The sequence below is a fragment of the Rhinolophus ferrumequinum genome, chromosome 6 (genome assembly GCF_004115265.2).
Source record: "Rhinolophus ferrumequinum isolate MPI-CBG mRhiFer1 chromosome 6, mRhiFer1_v1.p, whole genome shotgun sequence".
NCBI lineage: Eukaryota > Metazoa > Chordata > Mammalia > Chiroptera > Rhinolophidae > Rhinolophus > Rhinolophus ferrumequinum.
The window spans coordinates 4,262,955-4,285,752 of record NC_046289.1 but is presented as its reverse complement, the minus strand read 5'-3'; the positions used below and the strand labels follow the sequence as shown (position 1 = coordinate 4,285,752).

Genomic DNA, 22,798 nt, shown 5'->3' with positions numbered 1-22,798 from the left:
AAATGAGGAGTTAACACCTGGCGCAGCCACGCTCAGGGCAGGGATGCAGTTTCCTCTGGAGGCCTTGGCCCAGGTTAGACGTAGGAATGCCTCCGAACGGTAGAGCCTGGTGCCAGAGGGTCGGGCGGTGTGTGGACTGTGTAGTCAGACTCACGTTGTTTACAGTTTCGGGGCTGAATGCAGTGAATTTCAAAATGGTTGTTTTGAGGAGTTCCAAGGGTTCACCTAGGTAGGCCAGGGCCTCACCGTGATGCAAACAAACTACTTCCACTTTCTTTTATCTGTTTGGACTCTGAAAAAAAGAAAAAGAACCTGGCAGCCTAATGGAAATCCACCTGGGGGGAACTGAAACACTCACTGAGTGCTTATCTTTATGAACCTTGGAATATGACGGTGCATCCTTTTCTTAGTTGGCTTGCTTGTAATAACACCACTGGTAGACTTCATGATATGACCCTCCTGGTGCTGGGTGATACGTGTTTTCCCAATGTCCCGTGTCCTTAATCGATACCCAGTGCCTGAGAAGGAGCCCCGGCGGGGACTTCTACACAGACAGCCATTTCCTCACGTTGTTCCATCTCATAAGCCTTTCTGTTGAAAAGTGCCTGCCTTTCTCCCCTAAGGAAAAAGAAATGCTGGTGCTGGGCTGTCTTCATCTCCCTCCTACTGAGGCTGTTGGCACTGTCTGCCCCACCTGAGATTTGGAAAGTAGGTCCCGCCGCGTGGCCACCTGAAAGCGGGAGGTCAGCCGCTCCCAGGCACCCTCCCCGCGTCCTCCCCTCACTCCCGACTGCCCTCTGGTGGCTACTTCCTGAGTGCCCCTGCGGGCCAGTTCCTGGCCAGCCGCTGCTCAGAGACCGCACCGCCCTCGTCCTCCTTGCCAACAGGGCACGAGGCCACACTTGTGCCAGAATGCCCCCTGCCCGCCGTCCCCTCTCACCCTCCCCCACACTTTCGAGCCCACTCCTGTCAGATGTTGCTCCTGAGGTGAGGCCTTTCCAGCCACCGTGACAGCTCACGCGCTCCTTCCCCACCGCACGGCGCTTTGCTTCGGCCTCCGTCATAGCGCCTAGCAGCACCCGTGGGCATGTCCTATTGCTCCAGGTTGGAGAGTCAGAAAGTGTCCTCAAAAGCCAGTGCACTGTCTAATGTGAGCTCTTGCTGCATCCACACCAGGTAGACGAGCAAACCACGACCCCACGGGCTGGCCGGGCTGTGGGACTCTCGGCCCAGGCCGAGCCCCACGCTGGGATGGCACTGGACGGTTAATCTGACGCAGGCTGTGCCCTGGGCCTGACCCCTGACCCATCTTCGACTACGGTTGGCACCACCTCAGACCCTGGAGTCATCGTCTGCCCCTGGAGGGTTGTAACAGGACCCTAACCAGTCCGCCTCTTCCCCTTCTTCAGTCTGTCCTCCCTGCTGGCACCTCTAACGCGGCCTTTCTAAAGAACCAAGCCCCTTCATGTCCTGGCTCCCGCCTCACTTGAGTTCCCCTCATGCCAGACCAGGCTGTGCCCCCCCTCCACCAGGAGCATTACACTCGGGGTGCTGTCTACTGCTGCCCTGCACTCCCTGCGGGCGCCCCAGCAGACCACGGGGCTCTTGCCTAGCTCTAAACACACTCTAGTCCCACACTTGGAACTCATGGTTTGCTTTCTAGACTGTGAGCCCCTGGAGGGCAGGCAGCTTGCTTTTTACCTCTGCGGTGCCCTGACGGAGGGCTCTCACGTCCTAGGTGTTCGGTTTGGTGGGCTCGCCAGTGGGTGCCCGTGTCCCTTTTGTGTGTTCACATAGGCTGGCGCTTCCTGCCATCGCACCATCCTCTGCAGACCAAGACGACATTCCTGAACCAGTGCCACTCGCCAGCCTGTGAAACTGGGCGCAAGGTGAGGGGTGCTATCTGTGATTGAGGGACATGGCAAATAGAATTGTCTCACACAGAAATCGCACCCGTCACCTTGGCCCTCCAAGCACCGCCCCTGAACCCAGGAGCGCGCCTGCACCAGCCAGCAGCCTTGTTTTCACGGACCTACAGCTGTTTGTGACTCTGAGGTGCGTGTGCATCAGACATGGACTCAGACCTCGGTTCACGTGCAGCTTGTGCCAAGGTACGCTCTGGACAAGTCACGTTTCTGAGACTCGATTTCTCCATCGGTACAATAGGTTGATCTTACCTACCTCGCAGGGTTGTTGTGAGGACAGCGTGGTTAAAGTTCTTTGTCACCTGTAAATTACTATAGCTATTTGAAGTTACTCTTTTAAAAAAATATATTGGAAATATTAACAGTATCAACAGTATCGGGGAGTGACGCGGGTAGCTCACGCTTTGGGACACAGAGGGAGGCCAGTCTGGGATGGTGGGGAGCGCTGGGGGAGTGAAGGAAGTGGGGCGTGATCTGGGCCTGTGGGACTGAGGGTAGATGGGGATCCGAAGGTAAGGGGGATTCTGGGGCACAGGCAGACCTTGCTGGCTTGGTGGTCCCCAAAGAAGCTCCACCTTGACCCTAGGGGTCTCCCTCTGCACATTGCAGGACTTTGTACCCCTCTGATTTTCTGAACATCCTGCTGCCACCATTGTGTTCCTCTAAAGAGTTATCAGTGTTTGCAGCTCACATCCTGGAGAAGAAGGACCTCCTCCTTCCACCAGCCCCAGGATTGTCTTCCTGTCACTAATGGGAAGATGTTTCTGGGGATTTTAGTTTTCCGTAGATACGGCCTGGACACCACTGCCCAGTCAGGGCTTGAAAGAGCGAATGGTCCATGACAGAATGCTGCCTCGCCCGTGCCTGCCTGTGCACCTCAGGTTGGGGCACAGTGAGCAGCCTGGGGAAACACAGGTGACTGACAGGAATGACACAGACTCTGGACATGGTCCAGGCCCTGTCACACATAGCAGCTGTTAAACGTTGAGCAAGCCATGTCACCACCCTGAGCCTTGGTCTCCTCATCTCTAAAACAAACTTAATAACCACTTACAAAGTTGTCGTGACGCTGAGATGATAAACTGGATGGGAATCTGTAAGCTGTAAGGCACCATAAGAATACAAGCTGTCATTGCCATTCCTAGAGCACCCGATCCCAAGACTGTCCTGGGATCTCACCCCTCAGCAATGGCCAGAGTCATGACTGGCATGGGAAGAAGCAGTGACACCCCCAGGGGTGTCACCCACGTGCTCCTTAAGGAAAGGGACAAGTCTTCTGTGGTGCAGGCCCCGCCTTCCCACGCGTCATTGTGCTTGGACCTCGTCTCCTTTGGGTCTTCCCGGCGTCCTCCTGAGACTGTCAGGGAGAAGTCAGAATTGTGTCCCCATTTTAGGGAGGAAGAACCCAAGGCCCACAGCAGTCAGTGAGTTGCCCAAGGCCACACCAGGGTGTGACAGCCCCGGTCTCCTAATTCACAGTCCAGGTCTCTGCCCATTGGACCAGATTGTCTCCAGGAAACCTGGTCAGCAGGTGGCCTCCGTGCTCTGTGACTCCGCCCTGAGCGTGATCATGGGTTCGTTGTTACGGGCATTTAACCCGACCCGGCTTTATAGCCAAGTACCCACATCTTCTGAAGTAAGTCAGAAATTCATTAGCCTCTATTTTCTTTATTCTTACCTTGCGTGTATAATACCTTTCCTAAAGAATGATCGTTTCACAGGTCAGCCTTCTGCCATGTTTAGCTCACACGTGGTAAGAGCCAACTCACACATCTTAATAAGTAACCATCCCAGGAACTCAGAAACCCAAGTGCTGAGCTTGGCCTACAACTTGCAGCTTCTAAAGTGGACAGAGTGTGAGCATTTAAGGCTCTGCCCACCACCTGCTTCTCTGCAGCCTGCCTTCATCCATTCATTCATTCAGCAAACGACTGCGTTTTCACAATAGCAACCTACGAAATTTGCCTGCCTTCTCCGCTTAGCCTGGAACCGGCTGTTGTGCACACAAAGCAGATTGATCCTTCTGAGTCAGGTCAGCCCTTGCTCAGGACTCTCCAGGGACCTGCAGTCTTACTCAGAATCAAATCCAAATCCTTACCAAGCCTGCATGGACCTGCCTGGCCCTGGCTTCCTTCCTGATTCACTTCCTGCCCACTGTCTACCTCACCCACTTACGCTGGCCTCCTCATTGTTTCCGCGTGCATGCTTCTGACCCGGGGCCTTCACCTCACGTGCCTTGTGCCTCGAATGTCCTTCCCTCCCAGTAACCCATGGCTCCTGCCCTCACACCTCTGCTCACTCGTCACCTCATCGGAGAGGTGGGACCCACCCACCTGCCACTGCAGTTGTCTTCCCTGCTGTGTCTTTTCCCACTTTCTCCTTTCCAGCACGAAGTCCAGGGTGCAGGTTGTGCCCCGGCTCTGTCCCTAGTGCCTCACTCAGTGGTATTTGTGTGACGAGTGAGCCCACAGCCATTTACTGAGCATCTCTTCTGGGCCATGGGCCAGCACAAGATGATCAGTAAGACATTCACGGAGCTTGGTCAGGTGGGGAGGAGAGGCTTGGCAGGACAGGCTGGCAAGTGCTGTGGCGAGGGGGTACAGGGCCTGTGGGGGCCTAGACAGGAGGCCTGGCACGCAGGGCTCTCAGGGCAGCCTCTGGGGCGGGCCGGCCTGCCCTGGCTCTTAAAGGATGTTAGACGTTTGCCAGTTCGAGGAGAGAGAGGAACAGCCAAAGGAGTCGGCTACACCTGTGGAGGCACAGAGATGTGTGTGAGCCTGGCGCCATCCACAGGAGAGCTGCCCATCCTGGAGGGCATGGGGACAGGTGAGATCTGAGAGACAGGCAGCGCCAGGTCTTGAAGGGCGACCTTTGAGCGTACTATTCTAGGGCCTAGACCTTCTGGAGCCGTGAGGAAGGCACCCTGAGGGCCCCAGGCTTTCACAGCCTCCTCTCCGTGCCAGACAGATCCTCCGAGGGGAGCAGTCACAGCCTGACACCCCTCCCTGGAGCCACGGCTCTCTGGGCAGATCACAGCTGGCCTGCAGCTTTCTGAGCCCAGAGCTCCCCGCAGCCCTGTGCTGCGGCCAGTGCTTGGTCCTGAGTGGAGTCACTGGTGGCTTGCTCTGGCCAGCTGGCCTCAGTAACCCCCGTGCGTGGACGGCACCCCTGCCTGCTCCCTGTTTCACAGAAACACAGTGCCCTGTTGGGGGTGACAGAAAGGTGTAGCCGAAAGAGTCCTGGCCTGACCCAGCTTTACCACCAGTTCGGTGGGTGGTTCATGCCTCTGAAACCCCATTTTCTGATGTATTCCATGGAGTGATAATAAGGGCTCGTTATTGAGAATTAGACATGGTGAGGTGGACGCAGACACGTAGCGTAATTCTCTCATGCAAGGTGCTCACAGTCCTGCAGGGGCAGCAGACAAGCACCCTCTTAGCTCTAGTAAAAGGCTGCCTAAGCCAGGCAGAGCTCGGAGGAGGCGTGTTCCCTCTGAAGATATCACAGAGCTTCACGGAAGTCCCTGAGCAGGCCTCAGGATGGCGGGGTTTACGGGCACACATGGGAACATGGCACATCACAGGCCGAGGAGCCACAGAGGAAGGCAGGAAAAAAGAAACATTTCAGGAAGATGCAAGTATTCTCCAGAAGAACTGCAGAAGTTAGGCGAGAGCAGTTGGAGGCTCAACCTGGCGAGGGTCGATGGGCCTTGAATGGCGGCCAGAAGCCCGCCTTTCCTGTGGCCTGAAGACCCCCAGTCTCCAGAGTCCCCTTCCCCTCCATGCTATATCTGCTTATTTCCCCATTTTGAACTACTTGCCATTCGGAGAACTGATGCCCTAGAGGGGTGGTCAGTGTTTTCCGTTTCCCCACGTACCCCCAGAGCACACCAAGCTATTGGGGTGCTCACCCTTGAGGTGGAAGGGCCATTCCAGGTTAGGAGTAGAGGGCAGAGAATGGACTGGCCTCCAGCAGAGTGCAGGACTGGCCAGCATGGGGAGACCGCAGGGACCCAGGCACAGCTGGAGATTAGCCAAACCAAGCATAATTAGCAGAATATTCTTAGGTGATCTGGTCTAGGTATAACTTCCCTCCATTGGAGTGAAAAACTGGGAATAAATACTTGTTGAAGAAACAAATACATTTAATTAATGAACTATGAGTAGTTCATCGGCTCATGGTATGGAAAAGGAGAAAGATCTTAAAAGGGTCATACCGTGTTTCCCTGAAAATAAAACCTAGCCAGACAAGCAGCTTTAATGCATCTTTTGGAGCAAAAATTATCTTACTATAAGACCCAGTCTGATATACTATAATATAATATGAGACCGGGTCTTATATTAATATTTGCTCCAAAAGACGCATTAGAGCTGATTGTCTGGCTAGGTCTTATTTTCAGGGAAACATGGTATCAGCCAAGACCCTAGTCTTTTTTTTTCCCCAGTTACAGCTGATATTCAGTGTTATTTTATATTAGTTTCAGGTATACAGAATAGTGGTTAGACATTTATATAATTTACGAAGTGATCCCCCAATAAGTCTAATACCCACCTGGCACCATACGTAGTTATTATAATATTATTGACTACACTCCCTATGCTGTACTTTGCATCCCCGTGGCTATTTTGTAACTGCCAATTTGTATTTCTTAATCCCTTCCCCTTTTTCACCCAGCTCCCCAACCCCCCACCCCTCTGACAACCATCAGTTTGTTCTCTGTACCTGTGAGTCTGTTTCTGCTTTGTTCTTTAGATTCCACACATGAGATCATATGGTATTTATCATACTCTGTCTGACTTACTTCACTCAGCATAATACCCTCTAGGTCCATCCATGTTATCACAGATGGTCAGATTTCATTTTTTATGGTCGAGTAATATTCCATTGTGTGTGTATATATCACATCTTTACCCATTCGTCTATTGATGGGCACTTAAGTTGCTTCCATGTCTTGGCTATTGTAAATAATGCTGCAATGAACGTAGGGGTACATATATTTTTTCAAATTAGTGTTTTGTATTTGTTTGGCTAAATACCCAGAAGTGGAATTGCTGGGTCATGAGGTAGTTCTTTTTTTTTTTTTTTTTAAGATTTTATTGGGAAAGGGGAACAGGACTTTATTGGGGAACAGTGTGTATTTCCAGGACTTTTTCCAAGTCAAGTTGTTGTCCTTTCAGTCGTAGTTGTGGAGGGCACAGTTCAGCTCCAGGTCCAGTTGCCGTTGTTAGTTGCAGGGGGCGCAGCGCACCATCCCTTGTGGGAGTCGAACCGGCAACCTTGTGGTTGAGAGGACACACTCCAACCAACTGAGCCATTCAGGAGCTCAGTGGCAGCTCACCTCAAGGTGCCATGTTCAATCTTAGTTGCAGGGGCCGGAGCCCACCATCCCCTGTGGGACTCAAGGAGTTGAACTGCAACCTTGTGGTTGAGAGCCCCCTGGCCCATGTGGGAATCGAACCGGCAGCCTTCGGAGTTAGGAGCACAGAGCTCTAACCGCCTGAGCCACCGGGCCCGCCCAGTAGTTCTAGTTTTAATATTTTGAGGAACCTCCATACTGTTTTCCACAGTGGCTGCACCAACCTGTAATCCCACCAACAGTGCACAAGGGTTCCCTTTTCTCCACGTCCTCGCCAATACTTATTGTCTGTTGATTTATTGATGATGGCCATCCTGACAGGTGTGAGGTGATACCTCATTATGGTTTTTATTTCATTTCTCTGATGATTAGTGATGTTGAGCATCTTTTCCTATGGCTATTGGCCATGTGTATGTCCTCTTTGGAGAAATCTCTATTCAGATCCTCTGCCCATGTTTTTTTAATCAAATTGTTTGTTTTTTTTGGTGTTGAGTTTTGTGAGTTCTTTATAAATTTTGGATATTAACCCCTTATCGAATGCATCATTGGTGAATATCTTCTCCCATTCAGTAGGCTGACATTTCGTTTTATTGATGGTTTCCTTTGCTATGCAAAATCTTTTTTGGTTTGATGTAGTCCCATTTGTTTCTTTTTCCTTTTGTTTCCCTTGCCCAAGTAGATATAGTAGAAAAAAATTACTAACAGCAATGTCAGAGAGTTTACTGCCTGTGTTTTCTTCTAGGAGTTTTATGATTTCAGGTCTTACATTTAAGTCTTTAATCCATTTTGAGTTTATTCTTGTATATGGAGTAAGAAAGTGGTCCAGTTTCTTTTCTTTTTCGTTTTCTTTTTTTTTGCATGCATCTGTCCAATTGGGATTCCCAACACCGTTTATTGACTAGATTGTCTTTACCCCGTTGTATATTCTTATCTCCTTTGTCGTAGAGTAAATGATCATATAGGTGTGGGTTTATTTCTGGGCTCTACGCTGTTCCATTGATCCATGTGTCTGTTTTTATGCCAGTACCATACTGTTTTGATTACTATAACCTTATAATATTGCTTATATCAGGTATCATGATACCTCCAACTGTGTTCTTCTTTCTCAAGATTGCCATGACTATTCAGGGTCTTATATGGTTCCATATAAATTTTAGGATTGTTTGTTCTAGTTCTGTGAAAAATGCCACTGGTATTTTGATATTGATTGTATTGAATCTATAGATTGCTTTGGGTAGTATGGACATTTTAATTCTTCTTATCCATTAGCATAGTAATGCTTCCCTTTATTTGTATATTCTTTAATTTTTTTTCGTGTCTTTTAATTTTCCAAGTACAGATCTTTTTACCTCTTTGGTTAAATTTATTCCTAGCTACTAACAATTGTCACCCCAATAAATTTAAAAAAAAAAAAGAAAGAAAGAAACTTACATTTCAAAAAAAAAATTCTTCCTAGGTTTTTTGGGGATTTTTTTGATGCAATTGTAAGTGAGATTATTTTCTTAATTTCTCTTTCTAATAGTTCGCTATTAGCATATAAAAATATTAATTTTATATCTTACTTCTGAATATTGATTTTGTATCCTCCTACTTTACTAAATTCATTTATCAGTTCTAATAGTTTCCTGGTGGAATTTTGGGGTTCGCTATATGTAGTATCATGTCATCTGCAAATAATGACAGTTTACTTCTTCCTTTCCAATTTGGTTGCCTTTTATTTCTTTTTCTTGTCTGAGTGCTGTGGCTAGGACTTCCGATACTATGTTGATAAAAGTGGTGAAAGTGGGCGTCCTTGTCTTGTTCCTGATCTTAGGGAAAACACTTTTAGCTTTTCCCAGTTGAATGTAAATGTTAGCTGTGGGTTTGTCATATATGGCCTTTATTATGTTGATGTATGTCCCCTCTATTCCCACTTTGCTGAGAGTTTTTATCATAAATAGATACTGGATTTTGTCAAATGCTTTTTCTACATCTATTGATACAATCATATCATTTTTATCTTTCATTTTGTTTATGTGGTGAATCATATTAATTGGATATTGAACCAATCTTGCATCCCAGAAAGAGATCCCACTTGATCATGGTGTATGATCTTTTTTTTTTTTTGGCAGTCAACGCACTTTATTACATGCAGTTCAGGTTTGTGGGGCCGAGGCCTAAAGCACCCTGGGAAGGCATCCCCCTGCTCCCACGGGTCGCTGGTGTATGATCTTTTTAATGCATTGCTGAATTTGGTTTGCTAATATTTTGTTGAGGATTTTTACATCTGTGTTCGTCAGGGATATTGGCCTATAATTTTCTTTTTTTGTAATGTCTTTGTCTGGTTTTGGAATCAGAGTAATGGTGGTCTTGTAGAATGAGCTTGGGAGCCTTCCCTCCTCTTGAAGTTTTTTGGAATAGTTTGAGAAATGTAGGTGTTAATTAAGACCCTAGTCTTATAGGTGGAGAAACTAGCCCGGAGAGTCCAACTCCGGCAGAATCAAGGTTCAAATCCAGCAATCTGCCTGACTGTGTTTCAGTAGCACACGTCCCTCCTGATGCCCTTTGCAAACACTAATATTGAAATGTCATTACTCGCCTCCTGGGGCATCCAGCAGTTAGAGGCAGAGCAGGCAACTCAGCCAGGGTCTGAGCCCTGCAGTGTGGGCACCGTTCACCTGCAAGGGTATGAAAGTCTGCAGATTTCCTGCGGTGTGTCTTCTCTAGTTGGAAGTTATGAGAAACCGAAGCCCAACAGAATTAACACATGGATCTGCTGAGCCCCCATCCTAGGTTTGGTTACAGCTTCACCTTCCGTTACTCCAGGTGCTTTTTCCCAACACGTACCACTCTTTGAAGCCAAGTGGTCCGTTGCTGACCCCTGGATACCAAGGACAGAGGCTGCCCCTGAGGCCTGTCCTCTGGGCAGTTGGCACAACACAACCCCTTGCAGAGGTGACCTGTGAAGAGACAGAGGATGCTGGCTGTGAGCAGGGACCAGTGGCTGCAGGACCTGGTTCTGGTTCCGACTCTGTCACTCACTAATTTGGTGCAGGCAAAGTTTAATCTCTCTGGGCATCCGTGGCCCAGTGGAGTAGTGACAACCCATGCCTGGCCCCTTCATGGGATGTGTTACGAGAATTTCATAGGTACAAATATGAAATGTTTTAAATATACAACCGCTCAGAATTACCTAACAGGGAGAGAGGCCGGCACTGTCTGAGACGGTCGGCTGATACTCACGTGTCCTTGATCCACATGCTGAGACTGGTGGTGCTTCCATTAGTTTTCAGGCAGGAAAACAGAGTGAAAGAGATTCAGTAACCTGCCCAAAGTCAAAGTGTAAGTGACAGAGCAAGGACTCAGTTTAGCTCTAAGTGGCTTCAAGTCCCTGTACTCAGAACAGCGCCTGGCACGGCTGAGCAGGCAGTACATGGGGGGTGCTGCTACGCCCGCATCGAGGTGCTTCCTCACTGGCTCCGCCCCACACAGGGCAGTTAAGTCCCAAAGAGGAAAGTGACCAGCTGCCCAATGTCCCAAAGCCTACAAGAATCAATGGATTAATCATCTGGGGAAGGATTTGGACCTGCAGGGCCATGTGAGCCTCAAGTCGGGGAGGAAATAGAGGGGAGAGAAGTTGCCAACCTTCAGATGCCCTTCCAGGCTGTGAGTCGGGGTGCAGGGGTCCCACATTTCTTTGAAGTCTTGTTATACCCTACAAATCCGTGCATATTTGCATTTTCATCCAAGGAAATACTGGTAAAGAGAAAACAGTGTCCACAAGGGAAGATTAAGGGAGATGGTGCCTGACTCAAGTAGGTCACACGTAGGGAAAGAGGGCGCTGAAGGGGGCCTCAGGTCCCAAAGTAAGGAGTTCCCATGGGAACCAATGGCAACCACTAGCTTCCTGGCTGCGAACATCACAGAAGAGCTGTGCCTTCTGATGTTTCGTGTGAAAGCATGGGCTTGAAAGCCTGAGGCAGAGAGACAAGTGGGGGCTGTTGGAAAGCATCCCAGGAAGAGAGCATGAGGCTGGGATCTAGGCAGAGAAGGTGACCTGAGAGAGAGCATTTCCTGGAGACCAGTAGAGGGCGGAGAGCAGGGAAAGCACAGTCAGCCAAGGAAGCTGGCGTCACTTTGAGCAAAGATGCTGATTTGGGTTTCCAATAGAGTGGGAGGTGATGCCACGTTCAGGCGTGTCCCACTGGCATTGTCTGTGCACTTTGGGACAGGCCCTGTGAAAGGTTGTGGACTTCATTTTCAGGGAGCTCACGACCCAGTGCCGTGGACGGCACCTCGACCTTGACAGTGAGTGTGTTCCTTAGGACATGGAGGCACAGTAGGCAGAGATCTCGGAGAGGCACAGGGACGGCTCCATGGGGACAGAGGCCTAACCTGGGTCCTGGGGGTTTGCCAGCTTCCCAGGACAAGGCACGGCCACTGCCACAGGTGTGGCAGCAGGAAGGGCTCCCAGGGCGGCGGGAGACAGGCATGCTTGCCTGTCTTGTGGAAGTAGCCATGTCCTGTGGGCCTTGGAGCTGGTTGGACAGGGAAAGAAAACGGGAGTGGCACGAATAGGTTAAGAGAGCAGCAGACATGATGGGAGGAAAGGAAGACCAGGGAACAGCTGGCAGGGCCACCTGGAGAGAGCCTGGGAAGGACGGTGGCCACGTTGAATAGTGCCCAGGGGCTCTTCTTTGGCCAGTCACCTGTTCCCTTCTGGCTCTGCGCCCACCCTATCCCATCCCGTCACCCGCAGGGGACAAGAGGAGAACCACGGCGGGAGGTTTCTTCTGGCAGACAGCTGGTGTCACCAGGGCCCTTGGGCTGGCCCCCCAAGGGATCCGGACCCCCCCCCCCAAGGCCCCCAACTCCTGCTGGAATCGGGTAGACAGGAGGGTTCTGATAGGTTAGCTGGGCGGCCGCATTAAAGATTGAAGTGGTGAAGCCCATCTGACGGCCGCCCGAGGATCGGTTTCCCACTGCATGAGCCAGGCGGCTGAGGAAGGAGAGGTAAGTGGCCAGGATGCGAGAAGTGCGCCTCCCGGACTGCGCCCAGGGGCCTGCCCGTAATGGTCAGCAGGGAGTGGACCTTCCACTGCTTCTGCTTCTGCCACTGCGACTGCACCGTGCTTTGCAGAGTGAACTGTAGGTGATGGGAGCTCCTCCCTCTCCTTCCTGCTCCTCACGGGCCTCTCCTTTCGCTCCCAGCTGCTCTGGGGTGGGAGGTGGCGGGGAGGGTATGAGCTCTGGGTCTTGGGATGAAGAAGCTGCCACTGAGCCATCAGAGGGTTAAGGTGCTGTTTGCACTGAGCCCCTACAGAAGTGGCGGGCAGAAGCAGCAGCGTGCGGGCCTGGGCGTTGGGAAATGTGGGCTCCTGTCCCCGCAGCATGGGTCCCTTAAGAAACGCGTAGCCTTAAGCAAGTCACTCACCCTTTCTGAGCCTCAGTTTCCCCATCTGTAGATAGGTCTGATCAGCCCCGCCCTGGAGCAGATTCATCACGAAAGTGATGCAAAGGAGCTTTGTCACACACACTATAAAGGTGTGACAGATTTTTATTGCACTTTATTCTGTTTGAGATTCTTTCCATGATTTGTTGTGTGTCCTGAAATGAGCTTTGCTAGGAAAGGGGAAAAAATATTTTACTAGGAAAATAAATGGCCTGACGACCACAGCCTGAGTGGGACCAACGAGGCTGTTGGCGGTGTCCTGGCCTGGAAGCAGGGAGACTGGATTTTAGCCCTGCTTTCCTCCAGTTTGGGATGTGTGCCTCCCTTTATCTGGGCCTCGGGACCCCTGTGCACAGAAGAGGGACAGGGAGGTGGCACCCAGGGCGGCACAGCTGGCCTCCTACCCTCACTGCCAGACTGGAATGGCCTCCTCCATGGTGTCCATGTTGGTACTTAATTGCAAGGGCTGCAGCTGCTTCTATGAGTGTGGCCTTGGGCATTAGACCCTGTCTGGAGGCAGGCCCCATGTCTGCACATGCTGACCTTCCAGGCCCACGGGTCAAGTAGACGTTGGCCTCTTAGACGCAGCTTTCACCATTGGTCACCGTGGGGTTGGACTGAAACTGGTGGGCGGGGATAAGGGTCCCTTGTGGGGTTAGAGTAGGTGATAAAGCAGCTGGCTCTGCAGTGTGAGTAGAAAAAAGTGACCTACCTCACCTATCAGCCCCCGTCAGCCCACACTCACTGGTAAGGACCAGGCAGAGAAGGCACTAGAAAACTTACCCAAGCAAGTAAAAAGGCGTTCGACTTGGGAGGCAGTCGGTGTGTCTGCTGCTGGCCGAACTCGGGTGGGGAAGAAGGGTGCATGACCTTGGTGCCCTGAGAGTGGAGGGGGCAGCTGCTTGTCTAACCAGAGCTGGGCATCAGCGTGCTGGAGTGGACAGAGCCCTGGGCACTGGTCCCAGCTCTGCCACCAATTCCTGCGTGGCCTTAGACACAGATCACAGGCTCCATTCCCACATGGACATTGGCTTGCTTGGCAGCGGGAACCTTGAAACAAGAGGGGAGGGTGTGCTAGGGAATTGGAGTGGAAAGGCTGCCCCACGTCAAAGTGCCGTTCGAAGTCAATCCAAAATGGAGGGGCCTTCTGGAGAGAAAGGAGCCAGCCAGAGAGATGGCGGGGTGGGGGAGGGAGCTCAGAGGGGCTTGGGCCTCTGCCCAGCGCAGACCAGGTGGCTGTCGCTTGCTGGCCAGAAATTCCATCAAGCGTCACTGAGCAGGTGCTGGATCCTTTGTCTCTGGCACTCCTGGGGGGCTCAGGTTCCATCTTTTCAGGAAGCCCAGGGGATGCCTTTCCTACAGAGGCTAACTCGAAACCTGGCCTGTCCCTTCTGTCCCAGAGGAGCTGGGGGCTGGTGTCCCTAAGCCTCATAAATCTTAATGGGACGGCAGGAGGATGGCCTTTCTCAGGAGGAGGTGTCAGCAGTGCCTCAGCTTGTCTGCCCACCTGAGGCTGTGTAACTGAAGTGCCTGCCCTGCACCAGCCATACTCACGGGGATGGAGTCACAGCAGAGGGCTTGTCCCCTCTGTGGGCACTCTGCCATTTCTATCTTTATTATAAGGTAACGCGTCCTGTTGTGCGTAATTTGGCAGTTCAAGAAGAGGGAAATAACTCCATGATCCAGAGATGGCTGCTGTTAACATTTGGGTATATTTCCTTCTTTGTCCCTTCAAATTGTAGGGATTTAGAATCAGTGACCCTCGGTTCCGTCCTTCTTACTTTGTGGGAAACTGAGGCCCAGCTGTTTCCCCACAGCACTTTAGCAGAACTCCAACAGGGACTTGGGTCTCCTGGTTCCTAGTTTACCCTCAAGGGATTTGTATAAACTGGAACAGTCCAGAAGAGGCCAGCCGGGAATGGGGAGGGGCCGGAAAATGGGAATGAGGGCCAGCAGGCGGACCGGCTGTGCTCCCCGCATGAGGACTGGAGGGAGGGGCGCAAGCACTGTTCTCACGGCCCACAGGCCGCCAGGCTGCCGCTTGAAAGACCACCTGTGGGGTCCTGACAGGGACCTTTGGGAGCCGTGCTAGTGAGGTGGATTTCAGGCCCCTGGGAGGAAGAGGCGGGGGCAGTGACAGGCTGCCCTACACCGGACGCCGCTGGGGTTCCCCTCGCTGGGCGGTTAGGCCCCATCACACATATTGATCTGTTGCATGGAGGCTGGACCACTGGCCCCTCAGGTCCTGTGGAGCTGACAGCCTGGGATCCAGATCTTTCTTCTGGGACAGCAGCACTTGTTTGCACCTGGCTCGAGCACTCCATGGATGGGACACCGAAGCAGGGACAGGCAGGACGGCAGCAGGCAGGCAGATCGTCTCACTTTGCAGAGGCTGGTGGGTACTAAGAGGCTGCCATGTGTGGTGGGCTCCTGCCAAGAAAGGAGCGCCAGGCTGGTCCAGCCGAAGCTGCTTCCCACCAGGCCGCCTGCCTCCCTGCCTGTCTCCCTTCTCTCCCCGCCCAGTCCCCACCTCCTGACCTGGTGGTTTCTTTTGCTCAGCTCTTTCCAGTCCTCTTTAGGACCCTTTGCTCCTCTCCCCCGTCTCTCCTGCGCCCCCTTCCTTACCCTGGAGGTGAAGTTCAACAGAACATCCTTAACTTGGCGACAGAACATCCTTAACTTGGCGACTCACTCTAGAATCCTCTAGTCTGGGTTTAAAGCAGGTTTCACTGTTTACCTGCCCAGTGGCCGTGAAGATGGTGCTGAAGTTCTCCAATTTCTCAGCTTTCTTATAGGTAAAATAGACATCATCCCAGGCTCCTAGGATGAATGTGAGGATTAAACGTCATTGTAAAGTCTTTGGCACAGGACCCAACACATACCATAATAACTGCTCAGTAAACTTGAGTTCTCTCTTCCCTGTCCATTCCGGTTGTATTTTCCAAGTGCTACCACCACTGATGGCCTGCAGTGTCTCATCTGCTCTCATATCTTACGAGATCTTTCTTACGAGGCGTGAGCCCCGGCCCAGCCACGGACTGTTTCCAGCTGTGAAACGAGAGCATTAAGAATGTGTCGCCTGCTCTAATCTCAGCAGTTGGTTAGACACTCTCAGACGGTTAGCTTGGGCCCAGTCATTCATTTCTTCAACACATAGTTATCGAGCGATGACCACACACCAAGAACCTGTTAGGTACTGGGAATATGGAGAAGAAGAAAATAGGGCCCTGGAGAGTGGAAGTCAGACCGCTCTGTCTGCCTGGGTTCTTTCACTGGCTTTGCTGGTATGTGGAGGTGTACAGAATGTACCCTAGGGGACGGCCCGGCGCTAGCAGTCCCCATGAGGAGGTACCCCCTGCACAGCTGAGCGTGACCTGGGCCCGGCCTGTTACCTGCCCACCTCCCAGCTCCACAGCGAGGCTGAAGGGGAGGCGTGCCAGCCACACCTGGTGCAGTCTCCTGGAAGCCTGTGCATGTGCGCCCACGTTTGTCCCCTTAGCTGCTCTCCCTGCCCCCCTTCTGTTAAACAAGGGCAGCTTTCCTGAAGATGGTCGGCCCTCACAGTCGAATCCTTTGTCAAATCCTTATGTCGGAGACAGAAGCTATAGAAGCCTTTAGAAAGAGTGCAGTATATGCCACCCAGGTCGCTCTCATCTCACCTTGAGCAGTCCTTTGAAGGGCAGGGTGGTCATTACCACCTGCTCACAGGTGGGAACCCGAGGAGGCATGCCAGCCCCAAGTCTTCAGGGCCCCCAGGTAGAGACACTGTTGACCCACTCAGAGATGACTTCAGACTTCCTGGCCCCACTTTCTCCTTCAGTCTAGCCAACGTCAGCCATACTAACTCTCACCTTAGGTCCTTCAGCCATCTGGGGCTCGAGGCCAGCTCCCGTCCCCTCTGCCCACCCCCACACCGCCCCCTCTTAGGTGGGCTCATGGCTGGAGTCTGGCCCAGCCTCACCCTCTCCTCCAGTTTTGCTTTCTCCGCTGTGTTCTCCCACCTCATGACCCCAGGGGTAAAAAGACCCCCTCTGGGTTATCACCATGTTTGTGGAATACAAGTGAGTATTTGAAGGAACTTAGATCTAAAGCTGGAAAGTGGGCCTCGGAGTCAGCAAGAAGTCAGCTCCTTCCCCAAGAAGCGTCCTGGTCCAGCGGGACTGAGAGGCCAGCCTGCATGTGAGTGTCAGCTCGGGTCTCGCCTCTGTCCCCTTGCTCCTCTGTGTTCAGATAGGATGTGTGTCAGGGCACAGGCCATCGTCTGCCATGGCCTGCTGGCAGGGTGTGACCCTGATGGGCCAGACCACAGAACGCCACCAATTCACAGGCTCCCTGCTCCCCAACGTTTGTTTAATGTTCCACCTTCAGTTTCCCTTCCTCTTTTTCACGGGTCTGTAGTACAAATAGGCTCTTAATTTTGGCAAATTGAGGCGAGTGAGAGAAGGGCGAGAGTTATCTTAGTTGGAGCCCCAGTGGGCGGGCCAGACCCCTGCCTCTCCTCTCGGGGGATCAGCTCCCAGACTGACAGGTTCATGGCCTCGGGCAAGTGCCTCCTCAGAGCCTCTCCACTCCCTCTGCCTCGTGGTAGAAGCAGCTGGGCAGTGGTGACAGGCAGCGGGAGGCTGGCGGAGGAGAAAGCCCCCTGTGAGGGGAAGGGAGGCCCCGTCCTAACGGGGGGCAAAGGGCCATTCGAGTGCAGCTGCACAGGTAGGTTAACGATGAGTGAGAGATGCTGGACTCGGTGAGAGATCGACCAAAGAATTTGCCTTAAATAATAATTAAAAACTAATATTTTTCAGGGCTTCGTGGTTTGCCCAGTGCTTTTTTCATTCAGTTCATTTCTTGCTCACGGCAGCTTTATGGGGTGCCACCACTGGCGTTAGTATCCGTAATCCCATTTTAGAGAGAGGAACAGGTGGATTGCCGAGGAGGACACGGCTAACAGCTGGGGGGTCTTTTCCCTCTGTCCTCTCATTCCCACACCTGCCCCGATTAGCACCTGTGGGAACAAAGCAGTTAAATGTGATCTTCAGATGTGTCCGCCGTACCACATAAAGGGGGGCTCTGACGACCACAGAAGGTGACTCCGCAGTCAGCACACAGCTGCGCATGGAGCCGAGGGTTGTGCTCTGCCAGAGACCACAGCTGAAACTGTCGTGTGACATCGCTGGGTCCAGAGCCCCATCTCTGACGTTAGCCCAAGGCCTCCGGTCAGCAGTGGGTTCCCGTGCTGGCGGGACCAGTCAGCCTGAGAACTCTCCCTTGCTCAGCCTCCTCTCTGAACAAGCATGAATTTGGGGGATACCTGCTAAGCCTGGTATTTCTGTAGCTCACTTCTTAGGTTTTTATTTTTGTCTGAGCCAGTTCGGGCCCGTTCCTGTGCTTTGTTCCCCCAGAGCTGGTGATCGGATCCCTCTAACCTTCCCAACTCAAGTCAGTAAAATCTACCAAATATCTGACGTGAGCCAGGCCTTAAACATGGAGTGACGGCTGAGAGATGTGGTGTCTGCCCCCAGGAAGCTCAGGGTCTCATAGGGAAGGGAAGACGGCCTTCAAATGACTGTAATCTTTGTTAGAAAGTTGGAAGAGGGAAGTAGGGAGGAGCATGAGGTCGTGGGAAAGGCTTCCTGCAGGAGGAGACTATGGAGTTGAGCCTTGATGACGTGGCAGGTGAAGGAAGTGCCCGGCTGGACTGAGCAGCCCACACAGACAGACAGCTGGGAAGCAGGCATGTGACGGGGCTCAGGGAGCAAAGGCAGAAGGTCTGCTGCGGGTGGGTCCAGGGGAAGTGGATGCTGGGTGGGCTGGGATCTCATTCGATGGAGATCAGGCTTGTGTTTCCAGGGATTACGTAGGCTGCAATGTCTGTGGAAGGGGGACAGGGGCGAAGGGGAGAGAGTGGAGGCAGAGGCTCCCGAGGGAGACCAGGACATTGGACCAGCAGGGAGGAGCAGAGGCAGCCCCTTGGTGTGGAGAGGCGGGCAGATTCTGTCAGGATCTCAGACCCAGCAGCAATGAGCCTCGCTAACTCACGAGACATGGGTAGAGAAGCAGGAGCTGGGTCCCCACCCATGCCCCCACCTGCGTCCTGGAGGTGACTGTGACCCAGGACATACCATGTGGCCTCTACCTTGGCTCCTTTGCACCACGCAGGGAATCACTGTGAATAACTCGATACTGCAACAGATGGGAGTGATGACCAGCTGCCCAGTGCCCCCACGCTGAGGTTTCCCCAGTTAAGGAGCACCTTACCAGGGGTTTCCCGAGGGATCCTGGACAGTTCCGGAGGAGAGGTCCTCCTCCTCGGCCCCCCTCCCCACCTCTGCCAGGGCGGCCGCCAGGAGTAAGGAGACAGTGGGAAGCTCACGTCTGCTGCAGACACCGTATGACACTGGCCAGACCCCTCCCCGGGCCTAGCGCCCACCTCTAAAACAAAGGGAGGGACTGTACTTCCTAATGTCAAGGACTCTCGTAGCTCAAAACAGACTAACATTTTCTTAGCTTAAGAAGAATGGAAGGCCTTATGCAGCCAAATGTGGTCTCTTCTGCTCTGTATTGTCTAGAATTCCAGCTGTCTATTTTGAAATGTGTCTCAAGTGCAGGGACCAGGGCCCCTGGGAGCAGCAAGGGGTCCTGTCAACTTCCCCCACCCTCTGAAGGAAGAGGCTGGCTTGAGGGGGTTGGGAAGAGCCCAGCCCAGCAGGCGAATGAGGGACCCAAGCGTAAGATCAGCACATAGGCAGCTGGCTGCCATCCGCCGTCCTGATAAAGGAGTGGGAAACGGTGCCAGTGGCCCAGGCCAGGCCGGTAGAGACAGAGAAACCTTTCAGCAGATAGTATGTCCCAAGCATCGTGCGGCCTTGGTCGTACGGTGGGCTTCAGCCCTCAGACCAGGTGCTGGGCAGGGTCTGCAAGGTGGGCTCAACCCCCAGAATAGGGCAGACTCCGGATTCAGGCTGTGGGCTCCGCAACAGAAGCCAGATCTGAGAACGCGGCGAAGTCCACTGGTCCTGGGCCACACCGGCAGCGGAGAGAGAGCTCAGGCCTGAGCCCCAGAAGGCGGGGCTGAGACTTCTGGACTCCCTCCTGCCTTGCCAGGAGGAGTGGGTGGGGGCGCAGGCCTTTGGGTCGGGCTGGGGACACCTGTGGCTGGGTGGACACCAGGTGCTCGTGGCTCTCTGGTGGCGTGCCAGCCGCCCTTTATCCTGCGCTCCTCTCTGCAAGCCCGTCTCAATCTGTCCCTGCAGTGTGACAGTTTCAGGAAGTGGGGTTTTGCAGGTAGTTGGAGTCTGGCTCTGCCGCTTGTTATCTGTGAGACCCTGAGCAAGTCCCTTCCCCTTTGTGGGCAGTTGCTTTACGTGTTACAAGTTCTCCACGGGCGCTGTTCTGCAGGGTCGTGCGAATTAAAGTAAAGTAAATTGAGAAGGTGGCTTGACGCTGCTGTAAAGACACATTCTCATGTCCTTGCTCTGGTTTCCTGAGAACGGGGTTGGGGGTGGGTGGGGGTGGAGGCAGCCCCAAGACCTGGTCCTGGTGAAGTAGGAGGGAAAAGGGCTTGTCCCTTCGGGGATCGTTTTGATGGGAATGATTATTTTCTTTATTAAACTTTTAAAATTTTCTGATGTCTCTTAGGACTGAACACATATTACATGTGATTTATAGTCAGAAAAACCAATTTTTAAAAAGCACATAATTCCATTTTTAATAAATAAAGCAAAAACAAATGTATTTAGAGACAGAGGAGGGAAACTAACATGTACTCCATGCGTGCCACGTGTCGGGCCACCATGTCAGACACTTCCGTTCGTCACCTCTGTAAAAAGTCCTGAGGTGTCTCTCCTGCCCGTCCCGAGAGCAGCAGAAGGCAGTGAGCAGGAAGGGCTGGGCCGGGCCGGCCACCGAGGGAAATGTGCCTGGAGTGCCGACAGGCCCTGCCCTCCTCCCCGCCAGCAGCTGGCCCACCGCCCACCACCTGGACCCTCCTCTTTCCCCAACTGAAACCTCCTCGGGGCGGCCAACAGGGCAGTCACGGCAGCGAGTCACAGCTCGCTGAGGACGTGACTGAGGCAGACAGGTCCGGGGCCAGGACAGCGGGCTCTGAAACTGCAGAATATAGCAGCCGACTTCAGGCATGGAAAGGGCTGCCAAGCATAGAAAAGCATTTGAGCCATGTTGTCACCCCAGTGGAGGAACTGCCGCCTTCAGGAGGGGGTAGGTGATAAATGTAAAAGCGTTTGCTCATTTGGGGAAATGGCTTCCATTGCTGGGACTACGCTGGGTGTCCCTGCTGGGAGGCCCACCGGGCTTCTGTGCTGGGCGCGAGCGTGTCCTGGATGGAATCAGATGGTCAGTTTCAGCATCGAGACGCTGTCACTCCATCCTGCCGTGCCCCGGATCCAGGGCACAGCCTGCTCATCCCTCAGCGGCCTGGAGCACCTGTGGGAGAGGCCGTCTGCACGTCATGGGCTCTGTTGTAGGCTTAGTGTCGCTGTCACCTCATCTCAGGGAGGAGACAAAGCCCCTGCCCTATCTAGTCAGCGAGGCGTGAGACCAGCTTGCCCAGAGTCCCTGTCCCGTCACTGTAACTCTCTGCAGTCCCCCAGTGACACCTGAGCTGGCACAGAGAAGGAACAATGAGCTCTTTCTCAGGTTGGGGCAGAAGCCTGGCTTTTCTTGTAAATGTAGCACAGCACCAGACCCGTGTGGACGCAGGTGCACCCGGCAGGCCTGGCCTGCTCCGCCGTGGCTCCGTCAGTGCCAGACAGCCTCTGCCATCTCTGCCTCCGCCGGCTCCCTCCCGCCCCACAACTGCAGACTCCTGGGTGCAGGCAGGAGGGCGTCACAGTGCAGCGAGGGACACGGGCTGTGGCTCAGACAGACCAGGAGCTGAACCCTGTCTCTGACACTTACCAGCTGGAAGGGTCATTCCTCTGCTCGAAAAGCGGAATAAAACGGATCTACTGGGTTTGGTAATGCCAAGTCCACTGGTGATTTCAGTTACAGCTTCGTGGGACGTAGAGAGGCCAGAGCCAGATGTTAGAGGGTTGAGGGGACAGTGGCAAGTGAGGAAGTGGAAATAGCTAGTTTCAGAGGGAAGGAGAGGGGTCAGTAGCTGGAAGGGATGATTTTGAACCGTGTGATAATGTGATCCCATTTATTGGCTCCGAGGGAAGAGCCACGAGATGGGGAGAGGACAGATGGGAATGGGGCGCTACATAGGTATGCGAACCAACTGTTGAAAGGTCAAGGACGTCTCCTGTGGGACCAGGAGGGCAGACACAGGTCCTTGCCTCCAGGTGTGTTTGTCGGGGCTGGTCTTCTCTACTAACCACCCTCCTTTTGTGCTTCTCTGCCCCACAGGCCCCTCCGCCCAGCGCCAGGTGCAGAATGGCCCCTCTCCTGACGAGATGGACATCCAGAGAAGGTAACCCCCCACCCAGCAGGGACCCGCCTGGTGGCCCGGGACACCCTTCAGCAAGCAGAGGACACACCAGCAGCGAGGGCCAGGGCTCCCAGAGGCACACACTGGGGCGGGGGGCACAGGCCTGCCCAGGAGGGAAGGGGGCAGGTGCATTGCCACGTAGCCAGTGATGATGGGCCTGGTTTCACAGGCGCGAGCCCTGCCCACTCCCCGGCGCTCAGCCCCCGTGATGAGCCGTGTAGTGTCCCGAGTGCAGTGCACGCGTGGTAAGCTCAGCCCCTCCGGTGTAGGACTCGGTGTCATGACGGAGGGGTCCAGCAGCGGGGCCAAGGCCGCAGTGCTGGAGACAGTGAACACGCCCCGCCCAGGGCTGTCTGACTGAGGCTCTGGCCGAGGGCCTGTCCTGGGCTGCCCTCCTATCACTCTGTCTGAAGGCCTCGTGAGCCCTGGTCCTGCCACTCTCGCTGGAGACCTTGGGCACATGCCATAGCCCGCTCACCTGCAGTGAGGTTAAAGCAGCAGAGGCCTGAGCGCTGTGTGAGCCAGGGCCGCGTGGGTGTCCTCACTGTGCCGGCCTGTGGAGGAGGCGGCTCCCGTGGGACGTGGGCCCTTGGATGGCAGCCAACCCTTGGAGCAGCTTCTACAATGTTAGAACTGGGAGGAGG

At 53.4% G+C, this 22,798-nt stretch overlaps 1 protein-coding gene across 4 annotated transcripts in view; it reads left to right on the top strand.

The window, feature by feature from the left end:
- Window positions 1–22,798, top strand: part of EVL (Enah/Vasp-like) — a 141,484-nt gene that overhangs the window by 99,318 nt on the left and 19,368 nt on the right. For all 4 annotated transcript variants that reach the window (XM_033108357.1, XM_033108355.1, XM_033108358.1 and 1 more), the window contains exon 4: window positions 22,073–22,136. In XM_033108357.1, coding sequence (XP_032964248.1) covers window positions 22,073–22,136 — 64 coding nt within the window. The remainder of the gene's footprint in view (window positions 1–22,072; window positions 22,137–22,798) is intronic.